Genomic DNA, 26,715 nt, shown 5'->3' on the forward strand with positions numbered 1-26,715 from the left:
ACTGCAGCCTCTGCCTCCTGGGTTCAAGCAATTCTCGTGCCTCAGCCTCCTGAGTAGCTAGGATTGCAGGCATACACCATCATGACTAGCTAATTCTCTCTCTCTCTCTTTTTTTTTTTTTTTTTTTTTCCCGAGAATGGGGTCTTGGCCGTGCACAGTGGTTCACACCTGTAATCCCAGCACTCTGGGAGGCTGAGGCGGGTCGATCACTTGAGATCAGGAGTTCGAGACCAGCCTGGCCTACATGGTGAAACCTCATCTCTACTAAAAATACAGTAATTAGCCGGGCATCATGGTGTGTGCCTGTAATCCCAGCTACTCAGGAGCCTGAGGCAGGAGAATTGCTTGAACCCAGGAGGTGGAGGTTGCGGTGAGCCAAGCCGAGATCACACCATTGTACTCCAGCCTGGGCAACAAGAGCGAAACTTCATCTTAAAAAAGAAAAAAGAAAAGAAAAAAAGAGAGAACGGAAATTTATTTTCTCATGGTTCTGGAGGCTTGGAGGTGCAGGATGTAGGCACCTGTATATCTGGGGAGGGCCTGCTCCTCACTGCTGACACTACTGATGGGTCGTCAGTAGTTTGAGACCAGCCTGGCCAACATGATGAAACCCTGTCTCTACAAAAATACAAAAATTAGCTGGACATGGTGGCCAGCACCTGTAATTCCAGCTACTTGGGAGGCTGACGCAGGAGACTTGCTCAAACCTGAGAGGTGGAGGTTGTAGTGAGCAGAGATCGTGCCACTATACTCCAACTTGGGTGATAGAGTGAGACTCTGTCTCAAAAAATAAAATAAATAAAATAAAAATTAGCCAGGTGGGGTGGTGGACCCTTGTAGTTGTAGCTACTTGGGAGGCTGAGGTAGGAGGATGGATTGAGCCTAGGAGGTTGAGGTAGCAGTGAGCTATGGTCATGCTACTGCACTCCAGCCTAGGTGACAGAGTGAGATCTTATCTCTCAAAGAAAAGATAAAGTTGAGGATTTTGAGAAGCCAAGGCAGGAGGATCACTTGAAGCCAGGAGTTCAAGACCAGCCTGGGCAATCTAGTGTGACCTTGTCTCTACAAAAAAGAATTTAAAAATTAGACAGGTGTGATGGTGCAGGCCTAGTCCAAGTTACTTAGGAGGCTTAGGTGGGAGGATCGCTTGAGTCCAGGAGTTCCAAGCTGCAGTGAGCCATGATCGTGCCACTGGACTCCAGCCTGGGTGAGGTACTGCAACCCTGTCTCTAAACAAAAAAAGAAAAGAAAACAGGAAATAAACTTTAAAGGCAAATACAAAATGGAAAAAAACAGGAGAGCAAAGAAAAGGGGGAAAACCAAATTGCCTAACTAGTACACGCTTAAGGAAAAATAACAAAGACAACAGACCAAGAAAGAATCGTTTAAAATACAGATGAAACAGAGCTGGAGAGAACCAAGTGCTCTTCATATGCCTAAGAGAAGGAATGAGAGAAAAAAATGCTTATTACATCCTTGTGAATGTCATAACCAAAAATAAAGCACTCACTTTGAAATGGTGATTGAGGCCAGGCACAGTAATCCCAACACTTTGGGAGCCTGAGGTGGGTGGATCACGAGGTCAGGAGTTCAAGACCAGCCTGGCCAAGATGGTGAAACCCCATCTCTAATAAAAACTACAAAAAAAAAAAAAAAAAAAAAAAATAATTAGCCACACAGTGGCAGGCACCTGTAATCCCAGCCACTTGAGAGGCTGAGGCAAGAGAATTGCTTGAACCTGGGAGGCGGAGGTTGCAGTGGGCAGAGATTAAGCCACAGCATTCCAGCCTGGGTGACAGAGCAAGACTCTGCCTCAAAAAAAAAAAAAAAAAAGAAAAGAAAAGAAAGAAAGAAATGGTGATTGACCAGCGGCTATGGCTCACGCCTATAATCCCAGCACTTAGAGAGGTTGACACAGGATGTTTGCTTCAGGTCAGGATATTGAGGCTATGCTGGGCAGCACACTGAGATCTCATCTGATGATTGCACAACTGTGAAAATATATTAAAATCATTGAATTGCACAGTTAAATGAATTTCATGGTATATGAAACATATCTTTTAAAAACTTTTTTTAAAATGACCAATAGCCTACTAAAGTTTCTGTTTAGCTTAGTTGGAGTATCTGAAACGTCATTTTTAACATTAACAATGGGGCTGGGCACGGTGGCTTATACCTGCAGTCCCAGTACTTTGGGAGGTCGAGGTGGGTGGATCATTTGAGGTCAGGAGTTCGAGGTAAGCCTGACCAACATGGTGAAACCCCGTCTCTACTAAATACAAAAAACATTAGCCAGGTGTGGTGGCACATCCCTGTAATGGGAGCCACTGCACTCCAGCCTGCGCAACAGAGTGAAACTCTGTCTCAAAAACCAAACAAATAAAAAACCATTAACAATGGTAATAGTCATCTTGGTTCTCCACTCTTTTTTTCTTTTTTGAGACAAAGTCTTGCTCAGTCACCCAGGCTGGAGTGCAGTAGCTTGATCTAGGGTCACTGCAACCTGCGCCTCCTGGGTTCAAGCTATTCTCCTGCCTCAGCCTCCCAAGTAGCTGAGATTACAGTCACCCACCACCACTCCCAGCTAATTTTTGTATTTTTAGTAGAGACAGGGTTTCACTATGTTGGCCAGGCTTGTCGCAAACTCCTGACCTCAAGTGATCAGACTGGCTTGGCTTCCCAAAGTGCTGGGATTAGAAGCGTAAGCCACCTCATCTGGTCACGCCACTCTTTTACATATAACTTTCAAATCTATTTTCTTCTTCTTCTTTTTTTTTTTTTTTGAGAGGGAGTTTCCCTCTTGTTGCCCATGCTGGAGAGCAATGGCACAATCTCGGCTCACCGCAACCTCCACCTCCTGGGTTCAAGTGATTCTCCTGCCTCAGCCTCCTGAGCAGCTGGGATTACAGGCATGCACCACTATGCCCGGCTAATTTTGTATTTTTAGTAGAGATGGGGTTTCTCCATGTTGGTCAGGCTGGTTTAGAACTCCCGACCTCAGGTGATCCGCCCACCTCGGCCTCCCAAAGTGCCGGGATTACAGATGTAAGTCATGGTTCCTGGCCTTATTATTCTTTATTTTAGGAGTAAAAAGAACACAAGCCTTTTAGATGGCCCAGGTACTTAGCAAGCCAATGATGTGGAAACATTCTGTCATGTTAGTTGTATTGAAAAGGTCTGTGATTTACAGATACCTTCCAGCATCTCAGATTCTGTATGACTTTTTGGCATGTGGCAAAATGATTTGAGCTGACAGCTTTTTTCCATCATTCTGCTATAAAGAAATGAGACTTAGATGGAGCAGCAGCCAAGGGAGGGAGGCTGGAAGGCCATGCACCAACACCTTCAATATCTGCAGGGGAAATGATTTTTCAAAACCTTAATTATTTTAAATTCAAGATGCTTGTGTACACATTACACAATGTTTTCCTTTTAATTCAAGAACATTAGCAAGATTGTTTGTTAGTGTTCTCTCTCTCTCTCTCTCTCTCCCTTTTTCTTTTCTTTTTTTTTTTAGACACAGTCTTGCTCTGTTGCCCAGGCTGGAATGCAGTAGTGCGTTCTTGGCTCACTGCAACCTCCACTTCCTGGGTTCAAGCGATTCTCCTGCCTCGGCCTTCCAAGTAACTGGGAATACAGGCACCTGCCACCACACCTGACTAATTTTTGTATTTTTAGTAGAGACGGGGTTTCACCATGTTGGCTAGGCTGGTCTTGACCTCCTGGCCTCAAGTGATTGATCCACCTGCCTTGGGATCCCAAAGTGCTGGATTACAGTCATGAACCACCGCGCTCGGCCTATAAGTGTTTTCTCTTGAAGCCTCTGTTTAGGAAGCTCCCTTGTGCCGGTTCCCTACCACTACAATTGATGTTTTTCATCAACCAAGAAACCTATCTAAAACAAAAATAGGAAGTACATAAAAGGTCATGAAATACTGACCTTTAACCATGCTGTATTTTTGGTACATTTCCCAGACTAGCAGAGACTATTAGAAGTGGAAGAAACCATTGGGTACAGTGGCTCATGCCTGTAATCCCAGCACTTTGGGAGGCTGAGGCAGGTGGATCATTTGAGGTCAGGAGTTCAAGACCAGCCATGGCCAACATGGTGAAACCCCATCTCTACTAAAAATACCAAAAAATAAGCTGGGCCTGGTGGCTCACTCCTGTAATCCCAGTACTTTGGGATGCCAAGGCAGGCAGATCACTCGAGGTCAGGATTTCAAAACCAGGCTGGTCTCACTCACTCAATTTCACTCTCATTGAAATTGAGAACAATTTCAGTTTCACTCACATGACATTGCAATAGTTCTCAATTTCAATAACTATTTCTAATTAAATCCACAAACCTCCCCTCCCCCCATCTTTGACTTTATCATCAACTTAGGTAAATGTACCCTTGCCCAACTCCAAAAACAAGAGACTAAAATGCAACCCAGTCACAGCCCAGAAATCATATTTTAACCATGAATACCCCAACAACTACCCCTCGACTGATGCAATTTTCCTAAAAATCTTAAGACCCTCCTACTAAATTAAGCCTCCATTTTATATAATACACAAAATAATTAAACTTCCACCCTAATACTAATATAATGCCCTGTGCATATCCCTCTGAAAATGCTACCCCATACACCATTTTCTAAATCAGTTATACTCTAATTATGAGTAATCCTCTCAGCTAAACCTCTGCCAATTCAACCTTAAAGACCTCGAATTCCCAGAAATGTAAACATCTATTTATACTTACATCTTTTCTTCTCATATTTTAATTTGTTTTTAGACAGAGTTTTGCTCTTACTGCCCAGGCTGGAGTGCAGTGGCGTGATCTCAGCTCACTGCAACCTCCACCTCGTGGGTTCAAGTGATTCTCCTGCCTCAGCCTACTGAGTAGCTGGGATTACAGGTGTGCGCCATCACGCCTGGCTAATTTTTTGTATTTTTAGTAGAGATGGGGTTTCTCCATGTTGGTCAGGCTGTTCTCAAACTCTTGACCTCAGGTGATCTGTCCACCTCGGCCTCCCAAAGCACTGGGATTACAGTCATGAGCCACCGTTGGCCTCATATTTTAATTTTATACTTAAGTATTTATGCAGTTAATATAGCTTAATTTTTCAAAGCAAGACACTGAAAATGTCTAGATGGGTTCGCACAACCCCATAAACAGGTAGGTTTGGTCCTGGCCTTTCTATTAGCTCTCAGAAAGATTACATCTGCAAGCATCCCCGCCCCCAGTGAAAATGCCCTCTAGAACACCCAGCTCAAAAGGAGCAGGTATTAAGCACGCACGAATGCAGCTCAAAACACTTTGCTCAACCACACCCCCACGGGAAACAGAAGTGATACATCTTCAGCAAAAATGAAAGTTTACCTAAGCTATACTGATATCTAGGGTTGGTTAATTTTGTGCCAGCCACTGCGGCCATACAAATAATCCAAGCTCACAGCACTCAGGGTAAAGAGTGTTTAAAGTCTGCCCTCAATAAAGCTAAACTCCATCTAAGTTGTAAAAAAACTCCAGCTGAAATAAAATATACTATGAAAGTGGCTTTAATACCCTGCAGACACAATAGCTAAGACCCAAAGTGGGATCAGACACCCCACTATGCTTAGCCCTAAACTCTAATAGTTACATTAATGAAAGCATTCGCCAAAGTACTACAAGCAACAGCTTAAAACTCAAAGGACTTGGCGGTGCTTTATATCCCTCTAGAGGAGCCTGCTGCATAATTGATAAACCCCGACGCACGGCCAGGCGCGGTGGCTCACGCCTGTAATCCCAGCACTTTGGGAGGCCGAGGCGGGTGGATCACGAGGTCAAGAGATCGAGACCATCCTGGCCAACATGGTGAAACCCCATCTCTACTAAGTACAAAAATCACCTGGGCATGGCGGCGCACACCAGTAATACCAACTACTTGGGAGGCCGAGGCAGGAGAATCGCTTGAACCAGGGAGGCAGAGGTTGCAGTAAGCCGAGATCGTGCCATTACACCCCAGCCTGGGCGACAGAGTGAGACTCTGTCTTAAAAATAAATAAATAAATAAGAAAGTGTTCAAGCTCAACATCTAACTATTTTAAATTCTAATCACTCTACTGAACTCCTAACATCACATTGGACTAATCTATTACTTAATAGCGGTAATAATGTTAATATAAGTAACCTGAAGATATTCTCCATTGCATAAGCTTACATTAGACCAGAATAATCCACTGGCAGTTAGCAGCCTAACATTAATAAGCCATACAATAAGCACCCTATTATTTACACTGTTGATTCAACACAGGTATGCTCTAAGATTACAAAAGGTAAAAGGAACTCAGCAAATCTTACCCCGCCTGTTTACCAAAAGCATCACCTCTAGTATTACCAGTGTTAGAAGCACTGCCTGCCTAGTGACATGCTCAACAGCTGCGGTATCCTGACCCTGCAAAGGGAGCATCATCACTTGTTCCCTAAATAGGGACCTGTATGAATGGCCACATGAGGGTTCAGTTGTCTCTTACTTTTAATCAGTGAAAGTGATTAAAAGTAATCTATCTGTGAAGAGGTTGATATAAACAAGTAAGACAAGACCCTATGGAGCTTTAATTCATGAATGCAAATAAAAACTCAAACAAGCCTACAGGCCCTAGCCTACTACCCCTGCATTAAAAATTTTTGCTGGGGGCCAGACGTGGTGGCTCACGCCTGTAATCCCAGCACTTTGGGAGAGTGAGGCAGGCAAATCATGAGGTCAGGAGTTCGAGACTAGCCTGACCAACATGGTGAAACCCTGTCTCTACTAAAAATACAAAAATTAGCCGGGCATGGTGGCACGTGCCTGTAATCCCAGCTACTCAGGAGGCTCTGGCAGAAGAATCACTTGAACCCATGAGGCAGAGGTTGCAGTGAGCCGAGATTGTGCCACTGCACTCCAGCCTGGGCGACCGAGCGAGATTCCATCTCAACAACAACAACAAAATGTTGGTTGGGTGACCTCAGAGTATAATTCAACCTCTGAACAACCTAAACTAAGACGGCACTAGTCTGAGCAAGTCAACACATATTGACCCAATATTTTGATCAATAGACTAAGTTACCCTAGGGATAACAGTGCGATCCTGGGCTGGGCGCAGTGGCTCACACCTGTAATCTCAGCAGTTTGGGAGGTCCAGGCAGCAAGATCATGAGGTCAGGAGATTGAAACCATCCTGGCTAACACAATGAAGCCCTGTCTCTACTAAAGATACAAAAAAAAAAATTAGCTGGGCGTGGTGGCACGTGCCTGTAATCCCAGCTACTGGGGAGGCTGAGGCAGGAGAATAGACATCTTGGTTCTCCACTATCTTTTTTTTTTTTTTCTGAGACAAAGTCTTGCTCAGTCACCCAGGCTGGAGTGCATCCCACCCCAAACCTAGGAAATATGTCTGACAAAAGAATTATTTTGATAGAGTAAAAGGGTGTGGAAGCTCTCTAGGGCCTTTTTATTTTTCGAGATGGAGTTTTGCTCTTGTTGCCCAGGCTGAAGTGCAATGGTGCGATCTAGGCTTACTGCAACCGCATGTGATTCTCCTGCCTCAGCCTCCCAAGTAGCTGGTATTATAGGTGTACACTACCATGCCTAGCTAATTTTTGTATTTTTAGTAGAGACAGGGTTTCACCGTGTTGGTCAGGCTGGTCTCAAACTCCTGGCCTTGTGATCCGCCCTCCTTGGCCTCCCAAAGTGCTGGGATTACAAGTGTGAGCCACTGTGCCTAGCTGCTGCTTCTTTTTTGTTTTTTTTGAGAGGGAGTCTCACTGTCACCCAGGCTGGAGTGCAATGTCATGATCTTGGCTCACTGCAACCTCCACCTCCCAGGTTCAAGTGATTCTTGTGTCTCAGCCTCCCTAGCCGTGGGATTACAGGCGGGCGCCACCACGCCTGGCTAATATTGTATATTTTTAGTAGAGCTGGGGTTTCGCCTAGTTGGCCACGCTGGTCTCAAACTCCTGGTCTCAAGTGATCCTTCTTTCATGGTCTCCTAAAGCACTGTGATTACAGGCGTGAGCCACCTTACCTAGACTCGTTTTTTTTTTGGTCCGAGATGGAGTTTTGCTCTTGTTGCCCAGGCTGGAGTGCAATGGCGTGATCTCGGCTCACCACAACCTCCACCTTCCGGGTTCAAGCGATTCTCTTGCCTCATCCTTGCAAGTAGCTGGGATTACAGGCATGTGCCACCACGCCCAGTTTATTTTGTATCAGCCTGTTTTCTTTCCTTTTTTTAAAATTAGAGATGATATCTTGCTCTGTCACACAGGTTGGAGTGCAGTGGCGTGTGATGAGTGAGATCATTCAGTAGAGGGTGTGGGGAGAACTCACTAGCTACCTGATAGCTCACTGCAGCCTCGAATTTCTGGGCTCAAGCAACACTTCCGCTTCAGCCTCCCAACTAGCTAGGACTAAAGACGTGTACCACGATGCTTAGCCAATTTTTAAAAATGTTTTATAGAGATGGGGTCTCACTAGTGGGGTCCAGGAAGGCTTTGATGCAGGCTCAGAGCCCAGCTTGACAGTGGTATCCCACAAGATTCATTTGCCTGGCTGCTCTTGAACTCACGCCCTCAAGCAATCCTCCTGCCTTAGTCTTCCAAAGTGCTGGGGTTACAGGTGTGAGCCACTGTCCCTGGCTTTGTTTTTGCTTAGAGCATAATTGAAACCTATAATTGCATGTTTAATCTGTTTGACTCTTTGTTTAGTGTCTGTACGGAGTCTTGCTCTTGTTGCCCAGGCTGAAGTGCAATGGCGTGATCTAGGCTTACTGCAACCGCATGTGATTCTCCTGCCTCAGCCTCCCAAGTAGCTGGGATTATAGGTGTACACTACCATGCCTAGCTAATTTTTGTATTTTTAGTAGAGACAGTGTTTCACCGTGTTGGTCAGGCTGGTCTCGAACTCCTGGCCTTGTGATCCACCCTCCTTGGCCTGCCAAAGTGCTGGGATTACAGGTGTCAGCCACATCTTTGTTTAGTGTCTGTACCCTGGACAAGAGCAAGGGCTATGTGTACTCTGTCCCTTACTGTGTCCCTAGGGCGCGATACTGGGCCTGACTCATTGAATCACTCAACTGGCTGCCCTCTTAAAATGGGAGGAATAATGCTTCCCAGGAATCAAGCCATGAGAAACTAATTTTTTTTTTTTTTTTTTTTTGAGAAGGAGTGTAGCACTGTCTCCTGGGCTGGAGTGCAGTGGCATGATCTCAGCTCACTGCAACCTCCACCTCCTGGGTTTAAGCAAGTCTTCTGCCTCAGCCTCCAGAATAGCTGAGATTACAGATGCCCACCACCACGCCCAGCTAATTTTTTGTATTTTTAGTAGAGACGGGGTTTCACCATGTTAGCTAGGCTGGTCTCGAACTCCTGACCTCGTGATTCGCCTGCCTCGGCCTCCCGAAGTGCTGGGATTACAGGCGTGAGCCACCGCAACTGGCCGAAACTAATGTTAAGAAGTGGCCAATGTTACCTGAACCATATGTAACCAAGAGAAGTGCTCAAGAGCCCTGAACACACGCTCTGAGCTAGGTAATGGGAGCCCTTGTAAGTCTCTCTATCTATCATATCTATCATATCTATCATATCTATCTATCATAGTCTGATAGACACTGGGAACTTGAATGTATGGGATCAACTAAAAAGTCAAAACTTCTGCTGTCTCTTTGGGCTTCCATAGGATACAAACATGAAGTAGATGCCCTTCTCTTGTAGAGTACCTTAGTCATATGCGGATATAGAAAGATCTCAGGGCCAGAACGGTATACAAATGTAATGAGAATGAGGAGTCCGATTGCCACTGTCCAATATGGAGCCACTGGCCGCGTGTGGCCACCGAATTTGTGTGGCTGGTCCTAAAGTCTTCGACTTGGCTGGCAGTGCTGGGCTTAGCTGGCCTAGCTCATATATCTTTATAGCTACTTCTGTCAAGCGGTGGACTGTTTCCACCTCTGAATCTGGGTGAGCCCTACTCACTTTGGTGAGCAGAAGGTAGCAGAAGTGGCTGTGTGCTGATCAGCTGGGGCTGGTGAGGGGCTGGCTGGTCTAGGATGTCTTGGATTGGGGCACCCAAACTCTCCTTCTCATGGTCCCTGCTTGTCCAGCAGGCTGGCCTGGGCTTTCTCCGTGGTGGAGGCGGAGGTCCGAAGCAAAGCAGCAGCATGCAGGTTCTCTTCAGGTGGAAGAAAGCAGAGGGGGCGATCCAGATCATACCTATTTCACATAAAAAGTATTGTCAGATTGTCAGCTGAAGGCAATTAAGAAGCAGACTACAGGAAAAGGTCAGGTTTCCCTCCCGCTTTTCTGCCAAAAGGCACGGTATAAGTTCTTTGCTGGAGACAACGCTTAACTCTGCCCAGCCAGAGGCGGTACCAGAGGCACTGAGACAAATCCTGCTGCGTCAGCTTCCTCTCGGATATTTACCTATGCACAGTTTCTCACCTTCGGAGGCCAAACTTTCTTTTGTCCTGTTATTTCTCTATAAATGTATTGTGTGTTTTGGAAGATGCTGTATAAGGCAGTGTTCTGAGCTACTGTGTTGTTACTTTTCATTTAGGCTTATCCTGTGTGATAGACGCTGCATGTGTTAAGGAACTGTTCTTGGGTGGCTCACACCTGTGATTGCAGCACTTTGGAAGGCTGAGGCAGGTGGATTGCTTGAGCACAGGAGTTAGAGAGCAGACTGGGCTATGTAGTAAAACACATGTAGCCCCCAAAATACAAAAATCAGCCTGGCATAGTGATGTGCTTGTAGTCCCAGCTACTTGAGAGGTTGAGATGGGCGAATTGCTCGAGTTGGGGAGGTGGGGGTTGCAGTGAGCTGAGATGGTACCACTGCACTCCAGCCTGGGCCACAAAGCCAGACACTATCTCAAAACAAACAAACTGTTTGGTCTGTGAATCTTTTTGTTAAGGAGCCTATTTTAGTCCCTTTTGTGTTGCTGTAACAGAATATTAGAGATTAGGTAATTGATAATAAAGAGAAATCTATTGACTCACCCTTCTGAAGGCTGGGGGAAACCCAAGATTGGGGAGCAAGCATCTGGCGAGGACCTTCTTGCTGTGTTACCATGTTGCTAGACATCATATGATGGAAGGGCACAGAGAGGGACAGAGACAAAAGAGAACAAATTCCTTCATTTATAAGATATCACTCTCAAGATAACAAACTCACTTCTGAAATAATGATAAAATTACATTAATCCATTCATGAAAGTAGAGCTCTTATCATGGCCTAATCACTTTTCATTTTCTTTTTTCTTTTTTTTTTTTTGAGATGGAATCTTGCTCCGTCACCCAGGCTGCAGTGCAGTGGTGTGATCTCAGCTCACTGCAACCTCTGCCTCCCGGGTTCAAGTAATTCTCCTGCCTCAGTCTCTGGAGTAGCTGGGATTACAGGCACGCACCACCATGCCTGGCTGATTTTTGTATTTTTTAGTAGAAATGGCCATCATCTTGGCCAGGCTGGTCTTGAACTCCTGACCTCATGATCCACCCACCTTGGCCTCCCAAAGTGCTGGAATTACAGGTGTGAGTCGCCGTGCCCATCCTACTTTTCATTTACATCCCCAACACTGATGCATTGGGGATCAGGTTTCCAACATGTGAACTTTGGGGGCACATTCAAACCACAGCAGACCTCCAGTTGAAACCTAAGATGGCTAGAGCTAAGACGGGTAAAACTAAGATGGGAAGAGATCATAAGGCTTTTTCTACAAAGCCAAGCTCAAAACTGACACACTGGGACTTGTGCAACATTCTACTGGCCAAAGCACATCACAAGACCAACATAGATTCAAAGGCACGAAAAGAGACTCCACCTCTTGATGGCAGGAGCTATGGTCACATAGCAAAGAGTGTTGACACAATGAGCCATTAATTGTGGCCCTCAGTCCAGTCATCCCCACACCAACCCAGAGGTCTTTGCCCTATTACGGCATTGGGCAATCCCCAGTAATAAAATTTCATTGTCATGACTATAATCCCTGAGTGACAAGGCATATGTGACAAGCAATACAAGTATCTGCCTCCCCCAAGTCCCCAGCTTTGGCTTTGTTGTCCCCAGCCAACCAGGCCACTCTCTGACTTTGTCTCGAAACCTGATCTAGGTTTATCCCAGGCTGGCCTGCAGCCCAGTGGGCCCAGAGGTGCTCAGTGTGTATAAAGTGTAGGAGACCTGGGCTCACCGGAGGCTTGTCCAGAATGCCTGCTTCGCTGTGATGCAGAGCAACCAGAGCTTACCACGAGCTTACCTGGGGGTCACCGATGCACACAGAGACCAGGGCTCACCCTGAGGCTTGCTCACAGTGCCCCGTGTGCAGGGGACAGATCTGGGAGCCAGTCATCCCTGAACTAGCACCTTGGGAGTCAGGAGAGAATGGATGAGTCATATAGCAAGGACGTGGATACAGAGAGGCCATTCATTGCGGCCATCAGTAAAACCTGTGACCCAATCAGGGACAAATGAAGCCTAAGAGATACCACTGTCTGGCTGGGCTCTGAGTCCCCCATCAAAGCCGTCCTCGACTCCACTAGCTAAGCCTCGCCCTGTCCCTGGCCTCTGGCATCATGAGCCTCTTGTCCATCCTTGGTTGCCTGAACAGACCACGTCGACTCGGACTGTCTGTTCCTAGGCTGACTCCTCCACAAGACAGTGGACTCCTTCATGACAGGGAAAGCAGGTTATTTTATTCCTACTGGCCAGGACAGGACAAGGGGTGGGTAGGGCAGTGGTGAGAGACATGATGAAGGGGCATCAGCAGGGGCCCAATGCCCCTGTCAACTGCCCAACAAATCCCTCCAGGTCCTGGTCCTTGAGATGTTTGTAGCCAATGCCAAGAGGGCTCCCTCACCCCTAGAGACCCATGTTGTTGTCAGGAGCAAATGATCTGATCTTCCAAGACTGTCATGAGATCATTTGCAACAGTTCATCCTCATCCCTAGTGCAGTTTACTCGGTAGAACCACAAGCATTGAAGTCAAAGATGTCAACTGGAATCCCAGTCCATATAAAAATCTATGTGATCCCAGCCTTTCTACTGTGGTGTGAATGCCTGTGTCCCCTCCAATTCATACGTTTAAAGTCTCACCTCTGGGGTGATGGTACTAGGAACTGCACCCTTTGGGAGGTGATTCAATCATGAGGATGGAACCCTTTTCAGTGAGATTAGTGCTCTCATAAAAAGGCCCTAGACCAACATGATGAAATCCTGTCTCTAGTAAAAATATAAAAAAATTAGCCATGCGTGGTGGTGAGCACCTACAATCCCAGCTACTGGGGAGGCTGAGGGAGGAGAATCGCTTGAACCTGGGAAGCAGAGGTTGCAGTGAGCCAAGATTGCACCACTGCACTCCAGCCTGGGTGACAGAGCAAAACTCCATCTCAAAAAAATAAAATGAAATAAAATACAACTGCCCTAGAGAGCTGCCACACTCCTTTTACCGCAGGAGGACACGGCTGGAAGTCACTGTCTGTGAAAAGGGAGCCCTCTGCTGGGCGCAGTGGCTCACGCCTGTAATCCCAGCACTTTGGGAAGCCAAGGGGGGCGGATCACCTGAGGTCCGGAGTCCAAGACCACCCTGATCAATAGGGAGAAACTCTGTCTCTACTAAAAATACAAAATTAGCCGGGCGTGATGATTCATGCCTGTAATCCCAGCTATTCAGGAGGCTGAGGCAGGAGGATCGTTTGAACCCAGGAGGCGGAGGTTGCAGTGAGCCAAGATCAAGCCATTGCACTCCAGCCTGGGCGACAGAGCGAGACTACATCTCAAAAATAAAAAAGCCAGCCCTCACCAGACACCACTGGCTCCTTGATCCTGGACTTCCTAGCCCATGAGAAATAAATTTCTGTTGCTTATCAGTTACCCAGTCTGAAGTATTTTGCTACAGCAGCCTGAAGAGACAGATCTTTCAAGCTGTAGAATACCCATTGCTTCATTTGTGGCTTTAAACACTCTGCCCATGTTACTGTCAGCAGGGAAGGATGCAGGATTTGTGTGGCTGAAGCCTCTAAAGCTGGAAGGGTCCTCCGGTGGGGGTCAGCTTCAAGGCTAATGTATCTGTGCTTCCTCCATGTAAAGCAGAAAATGCCAGATCCCCCTTGCCCTGCTGGCTTTGCAGGGGAGATGTAGCTCCACAATCCAGGTTCTCCCAACCTGTGGCCAAACCCAGAATGAGAATCAGAAGCCAGTGACAACCAGCATCCCTCCTGGTAACTGATGGCAACCATGAGGGTAACTGCCTCATTTCACAGGTAACAGGGTCAGAAGTTCTGGTGGCAGCCAACACACTTCCCAGAACAGCTCTGTGTTCCAATGTGATCTGAGTTCATTTATGTGGCTAATTCAGCTTCCTTGTTCTTCCCAGTGGTTCTGTGAGCTTTTCTTTTAAACATGTACTGGGCACGTATTAGCTCTCATTTCCTGAGCTCGGGACTAAGCCCTCTACACACCCAGCATCCCTTTACTAAGCCCCTTTGCCACCAGAGCTAGATGGTGTGGCTCACAGGCAGGGATCTTCCTCTGTTCTCTTCCAAGGCCTGGCCCAGAAGAACCAATGGAAGACAGATCCAGCCCAGAGCCATTTCCCTTCCAACCTCCCGGCAAGCCTGATGAGTTCCACTCCCCACGACCGGCCACCCCTGCCTTCCAGGCACTGATCCTGCTGCCTCCCTCTTGCTCTGCCACGCCCTATGCCTGCCTTGCTGCCCAGGCCTCCCCAGCCCTCTCACCTTTCCCACTTACTGCCTCCCTCCAGGCTTGTACAGGATGATAAGCTCTGGTCTCAGCATTCACAGCCTCCTCTATCTCTCAGCTGTGTCCCTGGCCATGACTCTGCCTGCTCTTCCCTAAAGCAATTAAAATGGGAAAATCTGACCCTTCTCACCCAGGAGCAGGTCTCTTCAAGCCTGCTTCACCCTCTTCTCCCTACTGAAGCCCCACAGCAAAATCCCTTTTTTCCTTTAATCCTCCTTACCACGTGACCTTGGAAAAGTCCCTTCCCTTCTGAGTTTGCTTTTCAAGCTTGCAGGCTATAAACTCTATCACACAGGTGAATTATTAAATTCATTTCTGTAGGTAGGCTATTTCATGTCAGTACAAATCAAAGGTTCATCTGGCCGGGCACGGTGGCTCACTCCTGTAATCCCAGCACTTTCGGAAACCGAAGTGGGTGGATCACTTGAGATCAGGAGTTTGAGACCAGCCTGGCCAACATGGTGAAACCCCGTCTCTACTGAAAATACAAAAATCAGCCGGGTGTGGTGACACATGCCCGTAATCCCAGCTACTCTGGAGGCTGAGGCAGGAGAATTGGCTTGAACCCAGGACAGGGAGGTTGCAGCGAGCCGAGATGGTGCCACTGCACTCCAACCTGGGTGAAAGAGTGAGACTTCGTCTCAAAAAAAAAATTTCAAAGGTTTACCTTATCTGGACAAGGTGATGTGGCCTCCTGGGAGGTGGAGAGAGTCCAGGGGAAGACCACAAGACAAGAGGCATCTAAAGCTCAAAGGATCCTCCAGTGGGTTTCAGCTTCGAGGCTAATATACTTCTTTCTTTTTTTGAGATGGAGTCTCACTCTGTCACCCAGGATGGAGTAGTGATACGATCTCAGCTCACTGCAACCTCTGCCTCCCGGGTTCAAGCAATTCTCCCCTTTCAGCCTCTCAAGTAGCTGGGATTACAGGCGTGCACCACCACACTCAGCTTATTTTTTATATTTTTGGTACAGACAGGTTTTCACCATGTTGGCCAGGCTGGTCTTGAACTCCTGACCTCAAATGATGCACCCACCTCAGCCTCCCAAAGTGCTGGGATTACAGGTGTGAGCCACCGCATCTAGCCTGATACACCTCTTTCTCACTGAAGATAGAGAGGAATATAAAGATCAAAGGCTTTGATGGAGTGTGGTGCCAGCGGCATAAGTGGAACAGAGTCCAGGCTGTGTGTGCATGTGAGTGAGTGAGTGTGTGTGTGTGTGGAGGAGGTGCATGTGTGCAGTGCATGTGGGATGTTCAAAAGCATTATCACTAGATTTTGCTCCCAGACAGGCCTGGGGCATCCCTTTCAGCTGCTGCAGGATGCATTCCAAGAGAGGAGAGAGCTGAGGGGAAAGAAGGAGTTGGGTTGCCGCCAAGTCATCAGGACTGTTAATAGAAAAACATTAGGCGAATTAAATTAAGCAGACTTTATTTGAGCAAAGCAAATGTATGAATCGGGCAGCATCCTGAACCAGTAAAGGTTCGGAGTGCTCCACCCAGCAACATGGGCAGGCCAAATGTATTGAAGTAACACACAGAAACGGTCTGATGGATACAGCTCAGCATTTGCCTTATCTGGACACAGTCTGATCAGTTGGCAGCCTGCGACTGGTTAAAGCACAGCTGTTGTGATTTGCTGAGACTCAGCTATTTGTTGCAAGACTATAGTCTCAGTTGGGAGGCAGTTTATGTAAATACTAAGTTAGGTTGCAGTTCAACAGGTATTGGCAGCAACTTTGGGCCAAACTAAATTGAATTTAAACATCTCTGCCTTTTGGTCAGCCTCTCAGTTTTGAGAGACTGACCAAAGCCTTGGGCCCTGACCCCGTTTTCTGTCACCATCATACTGGACTTGTTTTGTTTCAGTATTGAGTTCACAATTCACAGTTTCCTCTTAGTTGGATGTTTCTTTATGTTTTCTTTTTCTTTTTGAGACAGAGTCTTGCTCTGTCTCCCAGGCAGGAGTGCAATGGCACGATCTTGGCTCACCGCAACTGCTGCCTCCTGGATTCAAGCGATTCTCCTGCCTCACCCACCTGAGTATCTGGGATTACAGACATGTGCAACCATGCCCAGCTAATTTTGTATTTTTTTTTTTTTTTTTGAGACGGAGTTTCGCTCTTGATACCCAGGCTGGAGCGCAATGGCGCGATCTCGGCTCACCGCAATCTCCGCTTCCTGGGTTCAGGCAATTCTCCTGCCTCAGCCTCCTGAGTAGCTGGGATTACAGGCACGCGCCACTGTGCCCAGCTAATTTTTTGTATTAGTAGAGACGGGGTTTCACCATGTTGACCAGGATGGTCTCGATCTTTTGACCTCGTGATCCACCCGCCTCGGCCTCCCAAAGTAATTTTGTATTTTTAGTAGAGACAGGGTTTTGTCATATTGGTCAGGCTGGACTTGAACTCCCAACCTCAGGTGATCCTCCCACCTTGGCTTCCCAAAGTGCTGGGATTACAGGCCTGAGCCACTGCGCCCGGCCTCTTTACGCTTTCTTAATGTTTTTGTTCTTTTTTTTTGAGACAGAGCCTCGCTCTCTCAGGCAAGCTGGAGTGCAGTGGTGATATCTCAGCTCACTGCAACCTTTGCCTCCTGGGTTCAAGTGATTCTCCTGCCTCAGCCTCCTGAGTAGCTGGGATTACAGGCATGCACCACCACACCAGGCTAATTTTGTATTTTTAGTAGAGACTGGGTTTTGCCATGTTGGTCAGGCTGGTCTTGAACTCCTGGTCTTGTGATTCGTCTGCCTCAGCCTCCTAAAGTGCTGGGATTACAGGCATGAGCCACTGCCCCGGCCATGTTTTTGTTATTCTAATAGACCAGTTGATGTATAAAGAATGGCTGCACAGGAGCAAGTAAGACTTCCCAGGCGAAGCAATGAAGCAGAGAGACTATTAATATTATTATTATTAAAAAAATTATTTTTGAATGGGAGTCTTGCTCTGTTGCCCAGGCTAGAGTGCAATGGCGTGATCTCGGTTCACTGCAACCTCCCAACCTCCACTTACCGGGTTCAAGCCATTCTCCTGCCTCAGCCTCCTGTGTAGCTGGGATTACAGAAGCCTGCCACCATGCCTGGTTAACTTTTGTATTTTAGTAGAGACAGGGTTTCACCACGTTGGCTAGGCTGGTCTTGAATTCCTGACCTCAAGTGATCCACCTGCCATGGCCTCCCAATGTGCTGGGATCACAGGCTTCAGCCACCGCGCCTGGCCTATTACTATTACTATTTAAGATGAAGTCTGGCTCTGTCACCCAGGCTGGAGTACAGTGGTACAATCTTGGTTCACTGCAACCTTCACCTCCTGGGTTCAAGTGATTCTCCTGCCTCAACCTCCTGAGTAGCTGGGATTACAGGCATGCACCACCATACCTGGCTAGTTTTTGTATTTTTAGTAAAGACAGGGTTTCACCATGTTGGCCAGGCTGGTCTTGAACTCCTAACCTCAAGTGATCTGCCTGCCTCAGCCTCCCAAAGTGCTGGGATTACAGGCATGAGCCACTGCGCCCAGCCAGGGAGACTATCATATAATGGCTATAAGGTGACAATGCCAAGAAACAGAAGTACACTCATTATTAGGAGTTCCCACAAACTGGTCAAATAAACAACTCAAAGTCCACGCAATAAAGATAGCTCAACAACGTTTGAGTACAATTGGTCAGTCTTTGTTCCAGGGATGATGGCAATTAAGGGCCACTGTTCACTACAAAACAGCTTGATGTAAACTCACCCCATTAACTGAGAGATCTACATTACAGACGTTTCAGAGACCTCCACCAAGCAACCATGGACAAGCAGTGTTCATAAACAGAAAAGGAAGTGGCACTGGATATAGCCTGCTTGGTTACAGCTCAGCCTTTGTCTTATTTGGACACATCTGGTCAGTGTGACGTCTGTCCCTGGCAGAAAGCTGGCTGTTATGATTGGAGGAGACTCCATTCTTCTTACAAGAATATAACCTCACATCAGGTTGTAGTTTGTTTACATATTAAATAAGGTTACATCCCAGGCAAATCCTCCCTACAAAGTATCCCTTTTTTGTTCTGAGACAGAGTCTCTCTCTGTCACCCTGGCTGGAATGCACTGGCACGATCTTGGCTCACTACAACCTCTGCCTCCTGGGTTCAAGCGATTCTCCTGCCTCAGCCTCTGGCGTAGGTAGGATTACAGGCACACGCCACAGTGCCCAGCTAATTTTTTGTATTTTTAGTTAGAGACGGGGTTTCACCATGTTAGCCAGGCTGTGTCTCGAACTCCTGACCTCAGGCAATCCGCCTGCCTTGGCTTCCCAAAGTGCTGGGATTACAGGCGTGAGCCACTGCATGTGGCCAAAGTATCTCCTATTCTGACCTCTACCACCATAGACTAGTTTTTCTGTTTTTTCAGCTTTAAATAAATGGAATCACACAATAAAAAAATAATAAGAGAGGCCGGGCGTGGTGGCTCAAGCCTGTAATCCCAGCACTTTGGGAGGCCGAGGCGGGTGGATCACGAGGTCAAGAGATCGAGACCATCCTGGTCAACATGGTGAAACCCCGTCTCTACTAATACAAAAAATTAGCTGGGCATGGTGGCGCGTGCCTGTAGTCCCAGCTACTCAGGAGGCTGAGGCAGGAGAATTGCCTGAACCCAGGAGGTGGAGGTTGCGGTGAGCCGAGATTGCGCCATTGCACTCCAGCCTGGCCTCCCGGGCCAGGCTGAAGGGCTGCCGTGTGCACAGAGTCCTGCATGCATTCTCCTTGCTGATGGCACCTCGGGGAAAGGCGCTGCAGGCAGGTAACGAGCAAAACTCTGTCTCGAAAATAATAATAATAATAATAATAAGAGGAAAAAATGAGGTTACAGTTCACTAGATTACAGGATTTTTGAGCAAATGTAAATTTTCTTTTTAATGGAGTCTCATTCTGTCACCCAGACTCGAGTGTGGTGGTGAGATCTCAGCTCACTGCAACCACCACCTCCCGGGTTCAAGTGATTCTCCCGCCTCAGTCTCCCACGTAGCTGGGATTACAGGTGTGTGCTATCACGCCCCGCTAATTGTATTTTTAGTAGAGAGGGTATTTCACTATGTTGGCCAGGCTGGTATTGAACTCCTGACCTCATGTGATTCACCTGCGTCAGCCTCTCAAAGTGCTGGGATTACAGATGTGAGCCACCACACCTGGCCTGGAACATATTTAATTTAATGTAGCAGAACCTACTCCCTGTTCCCAGAGAGGTAGAGGCAAGAGTTGCTTTCCATGAAGAGAGCACCTGATGAGAAGGCAGCTACAGAGGACTCAATGGAAAACCAAGAATCAGGAGAGAAAGAAACGTGCAGTCCTTGCCTATTTCAGGGGAGGACCCTAAACTCCCGGTTAACAGTAGGGACCTGCTTCCCTGTGCGTCCTAGCTCCCTTTCCACCGTGCAGTCGCCTCCTGGGTCTGGCGACCACAATTCAGGGACCACAATTCTGCTCTAGGGTCCAGAGTTCTCAGAGTCAGAGGACGCCCAGCTGAAGTGTTTTGGGCCTCGTGGCAGCACCAGATCCACAGTGAGGTTGTGCTGCTCATCCTCAGAGTACACAGGCCGGTAGCCCAGCAGCTGCAGTGCACTGGCGCACACCTTCTGCACGTGGTGGATCTTGGTGAAGGGCAGCGCGTGGCGCCAGGCCTGGGATACTTTGCGCGCATTCCTAGAGGAAGTCTGGAAAGCCTCAAATGCTTTGCCGATCCCTGACCCGTGGGTGATGTTGTGGATCCAGGTCTCGAGCTGTGGTGTGAGGCTCAGGCCGGTGAAGGCGTAGAGTGCCCGGATCTCTGCCAGCGGCTCCCGCGCCAGGTCCTCGAAGCGCACCAGGCGGTAGCGGCCGCGCAGGAAGGGTGGCGGCTTGAGTGTGGCGGCCTCGGCAATACGCACATGGCTGCGGCACACCTCCCGCATCAGGTGCAGGTGAGGGTCGGCCTCCACCCACTTGCCGTGTGTGCCCAGCACAATGCCATTGTCAAGTGCTAGTAGCTGGGCCGCCGCCTCCCGGGAGCGCAGCACGGCCCGCGGGTCACGCACCAGGTGTACGATGCGCAGGTTGAGGGCGGGGTCCCTGAGCAGCGGGTAGAGCACCTGCAGGTTGAAGAAGCGCACCTCCTTGAGCACCACGTGGCTGTAGGAGCGGCAGGCCTCCTGGGCCAGGCTGAAGGGCTGCCGCGTGCACAGAGTCCTGCATGCGTTCTCCTTGCTGATGGCACCTCGGGGAAAGGCGCTGCAGGCGGGTGGCGAGCACAGCGCGCGGCTCACCTCCCACTTGAAAAAGGAGGACAGGTTTCGACTCTGTGGCATGTAGGCATCAAACACATCCATGTCGCACAAAAAGACGGAGCGCACCAGGTCGCGCACAGCCATGTGCAGCGTTGTGGCGCTGCCCTGCCACAGGGTGGTCCACACGTGCCACGCGGGCTCCATCAGGTAGAAGACGTCGGGGTGCTGGCTGAAGAGCTGGCCCACGAAGGACGAGCCCGAGCGCCATGAGGACAGCACCAGCACGTGTACACGCTGGCTGCCTGTCTCCGAGGGGGACGAGGGCCCTGGTTGGTAGAGGACAAAGAGCAGGAGGCAGATGGTCTGTGCCAGGAGGAGCGTGGTCGCCGTCTTGCTGGAGAAGCGAGGCAGCCACATGCCGGCAGCTGCGGGCCTTGGGGTGGAGTGAGCAATGTTTAGGGACCAGGGCTCTCATGCCCATCCCATGCCCCAATTACTGCCCAGTGCCCTCAGGGAACAGCCCTCGAATTCAACTACCCTACCCATGGCACCTCCCAAGACCCCTATGGTCTCAGTCAAGGGCTTTCTCAGGAATATGGAGTCAAGACATACCAGAATATAGTCTGTGCTCAGAGCAGAAGTCCAGCTGCAGAAGACTATAGGATATCCTTGGAACTGTCTACCTACCCACCCACCTACTTACATACCTACAGGCTATCTGTAGAGATAGGTAAATATTATGTTTCTTTCTTTTGTTTTGAGACAGAGTCTCGCTCTGTCAATCAGGCTGGAGTGCAGTGGCATCTCTCGGCTCACTGCAACCTCCACTTCCTGGGTTCAAGTGTTTCTCCTGCCTCAGTCTCAAGAGTAGCTGGGATTACAGGCATGTGCCACCAACCCTGGCTAATTTTGTATTTTTAGTACAGACGGGGTTTCTCCATGTTGGTCAGGCTGGTCTTGAACTCTTGACCTCAGGTGATCTGCCCGCCTTGGCCTCCCAAAGGCGTGAGCCACCGTGCCCAGCCAGTATAAAACTTTTGTTATTAAAAATAAGCAAGTAAATAAAGTGGACAAAGAACACCAAACGTTGCCATCACTGGTGGGGAGTGAAGTGCTGAAGGCAGCATGGACTCCAGAGGGAGGGTGTCCTGGAGCCCTGAGGGTTTGCAAGGAGACCAGTTGATGGGGAGCTGGGATGGAGCCAGAGAAGCAGAGAGGTGACAGCAGAGTACTGTCCTGGCCAGCTGAGGGGACTCACCACCACCCAGGGCTGCTAGGAGTACTGCAATGCTAATCACAACTCCATGGGAGATGCTTCGACAGGCGACAGGCAGCAAAGCAGGAAGGAGAGGAGATCACAGCTCCAAACAGAGAGACAGCCCCGTACATAGAAAGCTCCCCAGGGTGGGAGCAGAGTTGCCCTGCCTGTCTTTTGCTTCAGGATACCTCACAGAGAAACCCTTTTCGGTTGTGGAGCTAAAGGGCTTGATGGGGGTTGGGCAGATGTCAGAGCACCACCAGACTTGCTGAGGTTGAACGAGTCTGAGTAGGGCATTTCTCCAAACGGCTGGAAACTGGCAGGGTCTCCTGCTGGATGGAGGTGAGAGAGCTGGCTCTGAGTCCTAGCACTGTCACTGGGGAGCTATGGGGCAAGTGACGTAACTTCTCTGAGGCTTGATTTCCACCTCTATAGAATGGGATTTGCAACATTTAACCTCTTAGAGATGCTGTGATGGATGCTGCTGCAAACACCTATGAAGAGAGAGCCTGGGGAAGCATTTCTTACACACATGCCCCTGTCACTGTTAATGTCACTGTGCTAAGCTACCTCTGGAAAGCAAGAACCCCTTCCACCTGGGGAGTCTTCCCCCAGAGGAGACACCCACAGGCCACCTACCCTTCCAATCCCAGTATCTCATAGGCCATCCTCTGGCCTCCAAACACATCTGAGCCTTTAGTGGACCTTAAGAATGTCACGTATATTGGCCGGGTGCGGTGGCTCATGCCTGTAATCCCAGCACTTTGGGAGGCCGAGGTGGGCGGATCATGAGGTCAGGAGTTTGAGACCAACACGGCCAATATGGTGAAACCCCGTCTCTACTCAAAATACAAAAATTAGCTGGGCATGGTGGTGCACACTTGTAGTCCCAGCTACTCGGGAGAATCGTTTGAACCCATGAGGAGGAGGCTGCAGTGACCTCAGATCATGCTACTGCACTTCAGCCTGGGCAACTGAGGGAGACTGCCTCAGAAAAAAAAAAAGTCACGCACGTCTCACAAGGTGGAAGGAACACGGAGCTGCCTCCTGCATTCCAAGGTCCCAAAGTGCTCTTCTCTTTGCAGCTGTTGCTTCTGCAATGATCTCAAGGCTGGGGGACTCTGGAAGGGAGGGGCCTGGAAGTCTCCTCCTTGCTCCTGCATCCTTTGCTCCCTGCCTTCCCCTCCCCTGTCCAGGTCACCACTGAGAGAAGCCAGGGTCTAACTTCAGAGCAGATCCCACCTCAGCTCCTTCCCCTCATTGTGGGGACAGGAGTGAGTGGAGGATGCCCAACAGCTCTGTCACCTGCTGACTCCTGAGCTATCTTCTGGATCCCCACACCTACTCCTGCAAAACTGGAAGATGAGGAGCGTAGTCCCCCATCTCCTCTGCACGTGTGACTGTACATTTTCCAGTGCTGGCTGATGGATAGTGGGCTTCCCTGCCAACAGAGTGCCAGAGACGAAGGGAACTCATATTTGCTGACTTCAATGATCACAAGTGCTAGCTGCTTCAAGTCCACTGGATGATTTAACTCAACAGGCCTTGAGGTGGGCATGATGATGTCATTTTTCAGGGGAAGGACTCAAGGCTTGGAGACACAGCAGGAATGCTGGGACCCTAGGGTTCCTGTTCCTAAGCTCCTGGAACCTCTGATCCCAGGCTGTGGGCCTCTCCCACCTGTGATTGCTCCCTGCAGAGTGCAGGACCCTGCTGCTCTGGCCCAAACACAGTTGCCCTTGCCAGCCCAGCCCTTGCCTGGGTAGGGAGGATCTTGATCCCAAGCCAAGGTGTTTACCTGTGTTCCAGGAAAGCCAGAGGTCTTCTTACGCAGGTGGTTGGCTGGGCGTGGTGGCTCACACCTGTAATCCCAGCACTTTGGGAGGCCGAGGCAGGTGGATCATGAGGTCAGGAGATTTAGACCATCCTGGCCAACATGGTGAAACCTCGTCTCTACTAAAAATACAAAAAATTAGCCGGGCATGGTGGCAAGTGCCTGTAGTCCCAGCTACTTGGGATGCTGAGACAGGGGAATCGCTTGAACTGGGAGGCAGAGGTTGCAGTGAGCCGAGATTGCACCACTGCACTCCAGCCTGGTGACAGAGCAAGACTCTGTCACAAAAAAAAAAAAAAAAAAGAAGGTGGTTGAATCACCCTATGCCACACAGAGTCGCCAGAAGACCAGCTCCTCACTGAGAGCTTTCTGATAAGATCAGCACAGTGGACAATTGGCCAAGGATTCAGTTAGGAAGAACCAGTCGGGCAGGCACTGTGATATGCACTTTCACCTTTATGACTGAATGTTATCCTTCCGAGGAGGCAGAATCGACCATCCCTGCCTGTTTTAATCTAAGCAGTGGGGATCAAAGACATGAATACCCAGTGAGAAAGAGGCAGGGCAGGGGCTTAAGTCCAAGAGCTGGATTCCCAGCACAGGGCTCTGTGGCAGGTCACACTCCTAAGCCTTGGTCCAGTGAACGCTTCCATCCTGGAAGGACTATCCCCTCCCACTCTAAATTCTTCCCTTTTTTGATTCTTTTCTGGGGGCACATATTTATTACATGTTTAATTTTCAGAAAAGTAGTACGTAGAGGTCACACAAAATTCTAAAAGTAGAGGTGGGGGCATCACAACCTCAGCCTCCCAAAGTGTTGGGATTACAAGCGTTGGGCCATGGCGCCTGGCCAAAAATGCAGTTCTTGACTGCCTTGCCTCCGTGTAAAAGGGAAGAGAAAGAAAAGTCAACATTTCCTAGAGGCCGGGTGCAGTGGCTTATAAAGTATCACAACGCTTTGGGAAACCTATCTCTACTAAAAATATAAAAATTAGGTGGAGTGTGGTGGCAGGTGCCTGTAATCCCTGCTACTTGGGGGGCTGAGGCAGGAGAATCACTTGAACCCAGGAGGCAGAGGATGCCAGTCTGGGCAACAAGAGAGAAATTCCATCTCAAAAAAAAAAAAAAAAAAAAAAATTTAGGCCCACCACGGTGGCTCACGTCTGTAATCTCAGTATTTTGGGAGGCCAAAGCAGGTGGATCACCTGAGGTCAGAAGTTCAAGACCAGCCTGGCCAACCTGGTGAAACCCCATCTCTAATAAAATACAAAAATTAGCAGAGTGTGGTAGCTCCAGCCTGTAATCCCACTACTCAGGAGGCTGAGGCAGGAGAATAGCTTGAACCCAGGAGGTGGAGGTTACAGTGAGCTGAGATTTCGCCACTGCACTCTAGGCTCTGTGACAGAGTGAGACTCCATCTAAAAAACAAAACGTTTGGTCCCAGTGCAGTGGCTCATGCCTGTAATCCCAGCCTGGGGGGCTGAGGCAGGATTGGGTGGGGGTAGGTGGGTGGGGATATCACCTGAGGAGTTCGGACCCTCCTGGCCAACATGGTGAAACACTAAAAATACAAAAATACAAAAATTAGCTGGTGTGTGGTGGCCGGCACCTGTAATCCCAGCTACTGGGGAGGCTGAGGCAGGAAATTGTCTGAGCCTGGGAAGTGGAGGTTACAGTGAGCCAAGATCACCACTGCACTTCAGCCTGGGTGACAGAGCCAGACTTTGTCACAAAACAAGCAAACAAAAACATTTCCTAGGCACCTGTCCTGTGGCACAGAGGGCCGGTCCTGAAACCCAACATCAAGCCGCTAGAGGCATTGAGGCACAATTCCAATTCCCCTGAGTCTGGTTCCAAATTAACTCACCAAGCTACTTTTTCTCAAGTACTCTACTGAGAGCTTTTGAAAGACACGCCCTTTAAAAGCCAAGTATGGAAACAAAAGACCCCCGCAGTGAGGATCCCACAGGCAGCTGAAGCCCCAGCTTTCCAGTTGCTGATGGAAAACCACCCCAGCTCTTCCCGCCAACCCAGATCCCTGATGAAAACAGAGGAGCGTCCCCAACTGTGCCACTGGTCCGGCTCCCAGCCCACCCAAGTGTGGGGACATCCCCCATGGAGAGTGAAGAACCAACGTACCCCAAAGCTTGGCGTCTCTGCCCGACCTGCCGAGGCAGGGAGTGGGACGCCTCTCTCCCTGGGCTCAGCAAAGGCTCCCAGACGTCGTCTCTTCCAAGTTCCACCACACAGCCAGCTCCTTCTCTTCACTGGGAGGGTCGCAGGGCTGACTTGCTCCTTAAGGTCCCAAGACTATGACAGGACACCCGGTGATGCTGGGAAAAGGGCTCTAAGAAGCATGGATGGAAGTCAGGGGACCAAGTTACTGGAAGCTCCTGGAAATTCGAGGCAGAGCGAATCTGAATGGGATGTGGAGGGTGGGGGTGTCCTGGGGCTACCACAGGGAGGGACCCGGCCCAGAGCCCACTCCAGAGCCTGGCACCGTGGCCTGCAACCCTTGGCGCTGCCCGGTGCTGCTGGCCTGGAGCGCACACTCTGTGGCGCTTTTAGGCGTGGCCAGCGGGAGCCCGGGCGGTAGGGGAAGGATGGAGCCGATTTGCCC

The 26,715-nt window shown here is 49.1% G+C and overlaps 2 protein-coding genes across 3 annotated transcripts in view; both read right to left on the reverse strand.

Moving 5' to 3' along the window:
* TMEM231 (transmembrane protein 231) overlaps positions 1-26,715 on the reverse strand; it is an 81,412-nt gene that overhangs the window by 22,471 nt on the left and 32,226 nt on the right. The window contains exons 8-10 of the mRNA XM_064383324.1: positions 26,235-26,442; positions 11,009-11,085; positions 9,986-10,222 (exon numbers count right to left, since the gene is read on the reverse strand). The gene's annotated coding sequence lies outside the window, so the exon portion shown is untranslated. The remainder of the gene's footprint in view (positions 1-9,985; positions 10,223-11,008; positions 11,086-26,234; positions 26,443-26,715) is intronic.
* On the reverse strand, positions 18,418-26,319 carry LOC105706830 (carbohydrate sulfotransferase 5). 2 transcript variants are annotated; one of them, XM_012437453.3, is made up of 3 exons: positions 26,235-26,275; positions 24,060-24,217; positions 18,418-21,436 (listed from the first exon to the last, which is right to left on the reverse strand). In XM_012437453.3, the coding sequence occupies exon 3, from the start codon at positions 21,418-21,420 to the stop codon at positions 20,227-20,229; it is 1,194 nt and encodes a 397-aa protein (XP_012292876.1). In that variant the 5' UTR covers positions 21,421-21,436; positions 24,060-24,217; positions 26,235-26,275; the 3' UTR covers positions 18,418-20,226. The 2 variants fall into 2 exon arrangements, with proteins under 2 accessions (XP_012292876.1, XP_012292875.1); XM_012437452.3 differs by lacking the exon at positions 24,060-24,217 and having other exon boundaries at positions 26,235-26,319.

The sequence above is a fragment of the Aotus nancymaae genome, unplaced genomic scaffold (genome assembly GCF_030222135.1).
Source record: "Aotus nancymaae isolate 86718 unplaced genomic scaffold, 86718_ANA_hifiasm-v0.15.2.pri h1tg000030l, whole genome shotgun sequence".
Lineage (NCBI taxonomy): Eukaryota > Metazoa > Chordata > Mammalia > Primates > Aotidae > Aotus > Aotus nancymaae.

Bases quoted from the DNA above. Each gene is read 5' to 3' on its own strand.
- LOC105706830 (XM_012437452.3), bottom strand. From the start codon at position 21,420: ATGTGGCTGCCTCGCTTCTCCAGCAAGACGGCGACCACGCTCCTCCTG.